Here is a 9,442-nt window from a genome sequence, read left to right on the forward strand (position 1 = left end):
TTATATATAAGCAAATGTTGCACAGTTCCTTCACAACACGACTGAAGAAAATGGTTAACGGACAAACTCTCCATGAAAAAATACATCAGAAAATACACTTAACAGTGTAATCAAGATTGACTTAAAATAGTCAGCAAGAAAATTAGACTTGCTATTTTCATGTCATCTGCTACTGTGGGAAAATAAAAACAAAAAGAACCTGGGAAGCTAACCTCAAGCAGTTATGTTTGAACTGGTTGGTATGGACATGTGAACAAAGTACTATTACAATTCAAGGGGAAGAGCATAAGATTTCTATTTGCAAGACACATACCTCATTTGCCTTTTTAATTTCTTTAGAATCTTCTTCAGATGGCTCATATTTCTTTTTGCAGCTGTCTTCAGCATGCCTGAAACAGGTATTTTGACATTTAAAAAAAGAAAACATTAGCCTGACATTAGTTTGTAAACTTTCTGCTTGTAAAGCTAAAGAACTGAGAGAAGTGTACACTAAAAACACCGAAACTGAACATCAGCACAAAACTTTTGACTAGCCAATCTGACCAAGCTTTTTTCTCTTTGAAAACTATACTGGCTTCTAGGCTATCCTCTGGACATTAGTTCTTTAAAGCAGAGAATATGAGTAGGTAGCTGTCCCAATAAAATGGGTAGGAGATCTCCTTACTCCATATATATCTCCATGTGTAGACATACATGTACATGTGTGGGTATCAGTGTAAAATAATTTAAAGACTAATCCAAGCTGACTTATGTATTAGATGCACAAACATCTGAAAGCTTTCTTCCTCGTGCATTTATTAGCATTCTGTGTGTGAAAAGCCACATAAAAGCTGCTGCTGCAGTCTGAGCTGCAATAATTTAAGCAGCTATAATTTGATTTTCTGCCTGAACTTCATGCTTATTAGTGGTAAAAATTACAGGAATATTTTAAGAGGAAATTGTTAAAAAGTACAAGGCAAATGCAAAGTTGAAGGGAACCTTTTCAGTCTGCAAAGATTAATATTCAAAAGCTGAATTCCTTTTGAGCAACCAGTAATACCTTGAATCTCTTTTTCTTTTTCTGCTCAAGGCTACTTTTTTTTCTAAAAATTTCTGTTCTTTGAGTACATCCTTAATGCTGGTGCCAGTAGCTTTTGACTCAAGGCTTCTTGATGAAGGTTCTTCTAAGTTCAAGCTGCTCTTTCCTAAAATACATAAATGGTGAAATACATAAGCATGTCATTTTATCACTGTTTCAGGTATAAACATGACTGGAAGCAGTACAAAGAATACCAATGTATGGCACAGAATACCAGTGTGTATAGGTATTCACTGCATTTAAGCAATGTAAGGATATACAAAAGGATGTATAAAAAAAGTGAAGATAAGGAATTTTGTATTAATAATTTGCATTATAGTTTTTTGTTACTTCACTGTTGAAATGTTGAGGTTTTAAGGGAAATGACTAGAGGTCTATTACCAGTATTTTAAGCTGAATTTTTTTTTTCCTCTCCCAGAGTGAGCAAGCAAGAGCAGGACACTGGGGGCTGATGTTAAACTTCACATACCTTTAGCATTCTGATTTCCATTTTTTAGGGATTTTGTTTTTTCTGCAGCCTTCTGTTTACGTTTTTCTTCAAGTCTCTCTCTGTTAATTTGTCTTCTTAGGAGTCTCTCTTCTTTTTCTTTGGCCTGGAGATACAACAATAAAGAAAACAATTAGGACAAAGAGTATTCTTTGACTACAAGTGTATGTCTAAAACCCACAGAAAACAAAACATTGTAGCTTGAAGGAAACTAAGAAATAAATAGTCCCCAGACATCATTTTATGAAGGTTAATGGAATCTTCTAAAACTTCCATGAGGTGAAGCTAGCTGAATTTCAGAGTTCCATTGCCCCTTACCACCGCAGATTGAGGCTATGAGACCTTCTCATAGAACATACATATTTTATACAGAAAAACAAGATAAATTTACATAATATACACACACTGCATATCGACTACATTCATATTTTTCTTTTTTATATACACACACATGTAAAAATATAACCCCCCCATATATTTAACCAAAGAAAGAAGATAGGAAAGAACTGCTGCTCCCTCTTCTGTGTGCTGGTCCTTCTTCCACAGAACACAGGGAATATACTTAAAACTCTTTCCATTCTCAGTGGCTGCAGACATACTACAAACTGACAGCATGGGCAGCATGAACTACATCTGTAAAGATATGATCTGATGAAGCAGCCTGCAGCAGCCAAGGCAAGCCTGAAATACACAAAAGCCCATTGAAGGCAAGCTGCAAGTAGACAGGCACTACTTTTTCCACCCAAATTGTCATTAGGTACTTGAAATCCACTGAAGACCAGTTTTTTGGTACATGCAATAGTTCTTAATTTCCTTGTCAAATCACTCATTTGGGAAATAATCTGCTTATTGCTGTGATTCTGTGAAGACACTGCATGTGATTTGTGAATGCTCTGTCAATACCAAAAGATTGTTCATTTTAGACTGAGGGGAAAAAGATGGAAAAGTGTGCTGTTTCACCACGAGCCAAGTGCTTTGCTGGAGAGCAGATCATGCAATTTTGGTGGAAGTGTGAGGAAAGGGCAGATGCAACACAAAGGAAAAGAAATACAAAATACAGCAAATGAAGCTAGAAGAAACACAACACTCCCCCTCACAAAACAGCACCAAATAAGAAGTGGAATTTCTGTGCTGAAAAGTTGTAAGACGCAAGAATGTGAGCAGTAACAAACTCCACACTTACAATGGACTGTCGGCGCTGCTCCACAGTTCGCTCATCATCAGAATCACTGAAGTATTTGGAGTACAGGAAAGGCTTGCGAACGTACGCATGACGAACGGGCTTGGCTTTCCCATCACTCAGCTCACTAACATGGGGCTTTGTCTTACTGTGACTGCTGTTCTCCTCCTCATCTGCAGAAAGGTTAGAGAAGAGTAGAGATGTGTTGAGAAATTTGGGCAGTGCTTTCAACGCAAGTTTTGAGAAAGCAAAGCAACTCAAAATGGATTACTATTTACTCTAAAACCAAAACATGTACAGTTAAAAACCAAAATCAAACCTTTTAAGATCAAAATATCACTAGACATCCTTCAGCCAAACATGATATAAACCCCAGAGTAAAGTGGGACACAAATGTTGCCTGTAATCACACTGCCTTTTTTACATATAGTGCTTGGTAGTTACCATCATGTAAGAAGTCAGAGTCTAATTTCTGCTATGTATTAATTAAGCTTTTTCCCTAGACCAAAAGCTTTTATACAACATTTGAGTAAGTAATAACTAGACAGGCTTACTGAAATACACACATAAAACACAATGTTTATACTCATGTCTTGTTCAAGTAAGAGTAAATATTCCAGTTTTATCAATGTTATTAGAAAAAAAGCAAAGCCACTTGTGCTTCATACTATACAAATCACTTGTAGCTCTGAAATATACTTAAAGCTCCTTTTCACTTCACAAATACTTAGTCATAACTGAATACAATTTGTCCTGCTTAGAGGTAACACCAAAGATAGAATACACATTTAATTCAGTGCTTCTAAATAATACTCTTAGAGCAGTAAAGATCACAGCACATCAGAGATAACTCATTTGGGTACTAAGGCTCTGTGCATTATGAAGTGGAAAGTCTTATTAACTGCAAAAGCCACATTATCCAAAGTTTGCTGTCAGAAGAACACAAAAAGGTAATCCAGCCAGTAAAGAGATTGGGGTTTCCAAACTTAAAGCTAAATCCATTCCTGCTCCTTCTACCACGGCTAGGTAGAAGTTGGAAACCCCTGCAAGCAACAAAACCAAACTCATTTGCAAACTCAACTACAACCACTACCCTGGGGTCACAAAGCACTCCAATGTTACACCAAATTCATAGCAGAAGGGAAAAAAAACCCCAAACATAGAAAAGCGACATATTCTTCACACACAGGTGTTTTTTTCACCTATGAAATAATGTAGTACAAAATAAAACGTTTAGAGCATAAACTATTACAATAATACAACAGAACACACTGGAAAACCTCAAATTCATGATTTGATGCACCCAAAAGTGTTGCGAAGTCTTTCTTGCTACTTAATCCAATTATTTTACCATCTGATGTGATCTCCCCCTCTTCAGTACTGTCAGAAATTACAGTCTCCTCTTCACTCTCCTCTTCAAAGGAAGAAAGGTCACTGGTATGGACAGAGCTGACAGTGATGTCACTGAGTACATCCATATCTGAATCTATTGATGTGTTTTCTTGCAAAGGGGAAAAAAGAAAAAGCTGTAATGCAACATACTGAATTTGAAAATCTTTTCTTAAAAAAACCCCAAACAGTCATTTTGCCACTCAAACCCAAAAATAAGAACAAGAAATATGGAAAAAGTAACATTAATGAAATGTTCTTAGGCTAGTTTTGGTTTACTCAATAAAACCCCCCACCCTGAAGTACAACCAGAAACTTTAAATGCAAACTGGGATCATTAACAGAACTTGCCAGAGTAAGGCAGATGATCAATGACACTTGAAGAACCAAAGCACACCAAATCCCAGCGTGAGTGCTTCAGCGCAGGGAGACAAACCAAGACCTAGCTCTGGCTAGCTGAACAGATTTTACCAACATTTGTGAGAATAAGGAGAGAATCTACATTCCAAATATACTCCTGATTCAACACATGAATACACTTAAACACCCCAAATCAGTACTTTAAGGAAGAGCATTGCCCACACCATACCTTCTTTAGTGCTTTCAGTTGTTTTATGTTTATTGCTGTTTCTCTCTGGAGCTGACTGCTTCACTGGTTCCAACTCTCTTGACTGCTTTTCTTCTTTTGACTTTGTAGTATCCTCACTTTTCTTTGAATGGTCAGACTTCCTGTCAAGTTTTTCCTTCTTTTCTTTTCTTCTTTCGCCTTTTTCACTGCTGTCTGTTTTCTTGTCCCATTTATCTAATAACAACTTACTCTTTTGATCGTCACTTTCCTGGTGATTTTCTTTACTTGTAAAAGTCAAATTATTAGCATCCTTTGCTGAATTTTTTATTTCTTCACTTTGGCAGGAAAGTTCATTTAAATCTTCACACCTTGCAAATGTTTCAGCCCCTTCTCCAGAAGGGTCATACATTGCTCGCTCTCTGTCTGACAAGTCCTCTGCACTTTTCTCTCTATCAGTGCTACCATCCACACTGTGCTGAGATGAAAGTCTTTTTGCAACTCTGTCACTGTTCTTGGGATTTGAGTTCTCTGTTGAAGCCCTGGCAGCACTTGCTTCTTGGTTAAGCGATGTTATTGTTTCCAAAATGGACATCGCATCATTAGCTACATTCCCACTAGGAGCTGTACCAGAGACACCTTGAATAGTAAGGAAGAAAACAGTTTTATTTTATCTTAGTTTCTGTAATTCTGTTCAGACAGAATGTTAAGCAAGTGAAAGGAAAAAGAATAATTGCTCTATTTAAAAATCAGGAAGATAAACTAATTTTGTAGTTTAAGAGTTAATTAAAAAACAAAACAAAACCAAAAAAAGCCAAGAAGTTGCATTCCTGCAGTAACTCCAATCTCATTTCTGGGGATGCATTTTGCTCTGCCACATACCACTGCTACTCCTGAGATCAACTTGGGAAAAACAGGGATTGCTTATGGAAAGGCGGTTCTGAACACAATCTTTGTTTAACTTCACCATTATCCCAAGCAAAATGACAAATGTGAAGAATCACAATACAAATGACTACAGCAGAAAGTCTGTATTTCACACCTCTGGCATCCCCATAAATGACACAGAAAATGAACTCAGCATATTAATTATATAACAATAGGACCATCAGAAATATCTTATCAGTTCACCATCCTCTTAGAAGAAGCTCTCAAGGGGGATGAGAAAGGGTTAACTGGACTAGCACTAAGAACTGCAGCTGGCTTGTTAACCCACTTACTTTAAAGGAAGTGGGCCTCACAGGAAAAGGGCTAGAATTTAAATAAAGGGTCTGGTTACAAATAGATGGACTGCTGTGGAGTTTCTCAGGAAGAGAAAGAATGGACTGTCACCTGCAGGAGTGTTTAGAAGTTATCAGGCAAAAATGAAAACCATAAAGAAAAAATGCTGTGTTTGTAAACAAACCAAAGACAGCCGATGGACAGCACAGCTTAAGCTCCTGAGAGGACTGTAGCCATTCAAATTTTATGGCACACAGCAGATGCATTAGAACAGGTAACTGTCTGTCTCATAGGGAATTTTCCTTCTGATCTACTAATTCATAAAAAAAAATTGAATCATGCTTATTTTGCAGCTATGTCTTATCTGATCTTCTAATACTTAAAGGGTGAAACCCTGAGACCAACTTTTTTCCTACAGTAAACCAATCCCTTGTAATCTCAAGCAAAAGTGACATGGTTTCTCTTGCTTTCTACCTTAATACCTACAGCAACAGACAAGTATCATGGCATGCTGGTCTGCACTCAGCTTGTTCATACCAGTGCTAACAATTATGTGCCAGTGGCAAATCTACTCAACGTTTCTGCTCTCCCTAAAACCAAATTTTTGTTAATAGACTGCTCAGAGAAATGGTAGAATACCTTGCACTGTAATAGAAGCATCTGTTTTCTCCTCACTTGAAGCTGTACTGGGGCCTGCCACCTCTTTGTGATTCAACGTGGCTAAAAATTCATGGACAGCTTTTTCCACCTGAGGTCGAAATGTGTGGTTGATCTTTGGGTCCACAACCTGAGAAATTATTCTGTCAATTCCAGATTCCAACATTCCAGACCTGGAACAAAGTTATATGTGTATTTAATAAGAAAGACCACTTTTCAAGAACATCTTAATGAAACATGCTCATTTAGGTGTGACATAAACAGTCTTAAGAACCATCAGTGAAACCATTGGCATTTTCTGGGCATCACTGCTGCAACAAATTTAACCAGCTGCCTGTATATCAACAGCTCTCTCTATGCTTATCAGCTAAGGAAAAAAAAAAGCCATGCCAGAGTAAGAAAGCAATCCAATCACATGCAATTAACACAACAAACAGCCTGTTATGTCATTATTGGTTATGCCTACAAGTGTTATCTAACTGCAAAAGCAACACTTGTTGAAAAAATTAAACAACTTGATGATATCAATTCCCATGGCATAAAACAGGTGAACTGCAGAAGGCACGAGGGACAAATGACTACTTGGCCAGTCATTACTACCCTAAGTTACTTACTGGCCAATACAGCTCAGAGTTCTGCGACTGTACAGAACACCAAAGTCAAGTCAAATAAACAGCAATAAAGAGCTTTTGACCTACAGGCTCTCTCATAGACCTTTGTCATCTTTTGTGGAACACACACTGCCTCTTGACCTTACTGCTTCTTTAGAAAGAACTAAAAAACCCCTGAAGAACAACCAGTCCCCTCATCCAAAACAAAGTAACTCCTCAGTTAATGGTACCACTACAGCATGAGTAAGTTTGCTCCTGAATGTCTTATTTGACCCAGTTTAGAGATCAAACTTATGCTACTTCAACAAAACTTTCTAGTATTTCTTATGACTCAAGTTTTGAAAGGGAAAAAACTAGGAAAATCCTCATGAAATAATGTAACATCAGGTAAGTGTCTGACGCAATTTTGATGTAACAGCAGTTATGAAAAATGTCTTTTTTGCCTAGCTAGGTGGACTATCAGTTTGTGAATTTGGCTTCCAACACTGCAGAGCTTTGCTTGTCAAATTCTTTCAATTTTCCTTAGTTCAAAAATTGATGATAAGTGCAATTTTATTAGTATCTCCCGTAAAAGAAACTGCAAAGACAGACTTCAGCTAGGGTGTTACATCCCAAGTAAGAAATGAGCTTTCAAATCCTGCATAAGCTTGGATCAGATAAAATATTACTTGCTGTCAAATGCTGATGGCAGCTTGCAATCTGAAATAATACCATGTTTAAAACTCTAAAAAAAACAATCAAGCAAGCTTCCTCAAAATTTTTCTTTGAAGAAAACATACACTTTACAACTGACCTAAAAAGCCTCCATCACCTGTTGTGGTATGTGACAACGTTCAGAGAAACCCCAGAACTGTCACTTACTTGAGAACCTGCTGCCTAATGTTATTTCTCAGCTGGTTCTTGTTGAGATGAGGACTCCAGGTATGAGTGGCCAAATGATTGGAAACAAAGTTGTCAACGCGTTGTCTCAGATTCTGGTAGGCGGGCTACAAAGCAACAACGGAAAGGTTGGACAGGAGGGTTTCCATAAGCAGTTATCCTCCCGGAGGCCGAGCTAAAGGACCCGTTGCACCCCGTAACTCACTGAAGGCGCAGCTGCTCCCTCTCGCTTGCAGAGATCACAGCGTTTTAAACACGCCTGTGTCGCTAGAATCACTTCACAAAACCAGGCATGTTTGTACCGCCAGCCAGCCCACACTTCCCTCTGAAAACAGGGGCTCCAGCTTTGCCCCCGGGGACGCCGAGAAACGTCCTCGGACCGCGGGCCCTGACGGAGCCCTGCGCGGGCCCAGCCGGCCGCTTCCAGCCCCCGAACGCGGGACGCGCTCCCCCGCAGCAGACCGCCGCTCCTGAGCCCGGGCCGGGCCTCGTCGCTCTCGGGCAGGCCCAGCCTGCCCCGACGCCCCGGAGCCCGCAGAGAGCCACCGGCGGGTCGCCGGGACTCCCCTGAGGCGCCGGCCGCCGAGCCCGCCCGCCCCCACCTTGGTGTCCACGTCGGCCAGGCAGTCGCGCCGGAACTGGTCGAAAAGCCCCTGGCTCTTGAGGTGGTTGACGATCATGGAGACTAGCTCGGGCTCGGCCGCACCGCCCCCCACGGCGGCCCCAGCACCCGGCAGCGGCGGAGGCTGCTGAGGGGGCGGCGGCGGGGGCGGCGGCGGTGGTTGCTGCTGGGGGTTGCTGGCCATGGGGGCAGCGGGACGGCGCAGCCTGCGCTGCGCGCGGCTGCCGGCTCTCCCGGCCGGACCCCGGGACAGGGCTTGTTACCGAGCAGCAGCGGCGGCAGCACTGACCCCGGAAGCGAAAGGGAACGGAGGGAGGAAGCGGCGGGCGGCCAGAAGGGAAGCAGGGACGCCGCCGCCGAGAGCGGCGCCATCGGCGCCAGGCGGGCACTGGCGGAGCCGCGCGCAGCAGCCGCGGGCCCTTTAAGGACACGGAGGGGGTGGAGCCGCTCGCGGCCCGCTTCAGTGGGGCCCCGACCCGGCGGCGGCGAAGGGGGGGGAGGGAAAGGTAATGGAAAGGGAGGGGGGGTGGGGGAGCGCGGCGCGGCAAGGGGCAACCGCCGCGACCCCTTGGCCCCTACCCGCCTCACCGGCAGCCCGCCCCCCCCTCCTTTCCTCCGCGCGGCGCGGCCCCAGCTGGGCGCTGCGGGCAGCGCCGGAGGCTCCCAGAGGCTCGCGGCCGCCCCGGCCGCCCGGCGCGGCGCGGCGCCGCTGCCGCACTCCCCGGCGGTGCCCCCGCAGCTCCGCCCCGCGGC

The 9,442-nt window shown here is 42.4% G+C and overlaps 1 protein-coding gene across 1 annotated transcript in view; it reads right to left on the minus strand.

Moving 5' to 3' along the window:
- Nucleotides 1-9,188, minus strand: part of BOD1L1 (biorientation of chromosomes in cell division 1 like 1) — a 33,707-nt gene extending 24,519 nt beyond the window's left edge. The window contains exons 1-9 of the mRNA XM_054172427.1: nucleotides 8,670-9,188; nucleotides 8,050-8,174; nucleotides 6,560-6,750; nucleotides 4,724-5,338; nucleotides 4,097-4,246; nucleotides 2,749-2,918; nucleotides 1,548-1,671; nucleotides 1,040-1,184; nucleotides 314-389 (exon numbers count right to left, since the gene is read on the minus strand). Coding sequence (XP_054028402.1) covers nucleotides 314-389; nucleotides 1,040-1,184; nucleotides 1,548-1,671; nucleotides 2,749-2,918; nucleotides 4,097-4,246; nucleotides 4,724-5,338; nucleotides 6,560-6,750; nucleotides 8,050-8,174; nucleotides 8,670-8,873 — 1,800 coding nt within the window. The 5' untranslated portion in view covers nucleotides 8,874-9,188. The remainder of the gene's footprint in view (nucleotides 1-313; nucleotides 390-1,039; nucleotides 1,185-1,547; nucleotides 1,672-2,748; nucleotides 2,919-4,096; nucleotides 4,247-4,723; nucleotides 5,339-6,559; nucleotides 6,751-8,049; nucleotides 8,175-8,669) is intronic.
- Nucleotides 9,189-9,442: the final 254 nt, after the last annotated feature.

Source organism: Dryobates pubescens, chromosome 23 (assembly GCF_014839835.1).
Source record: "Dryobates pubescens isolate bDryPub1 chromosome 23, bDryPub1.pri, whole genome shotgun sequence".
Taxonomy (NCBI): Eukaryota; Metazoa; Chordata; class Aves; order Piciformes; family Picidae; genus Dryobates; species Dryobates pubescens.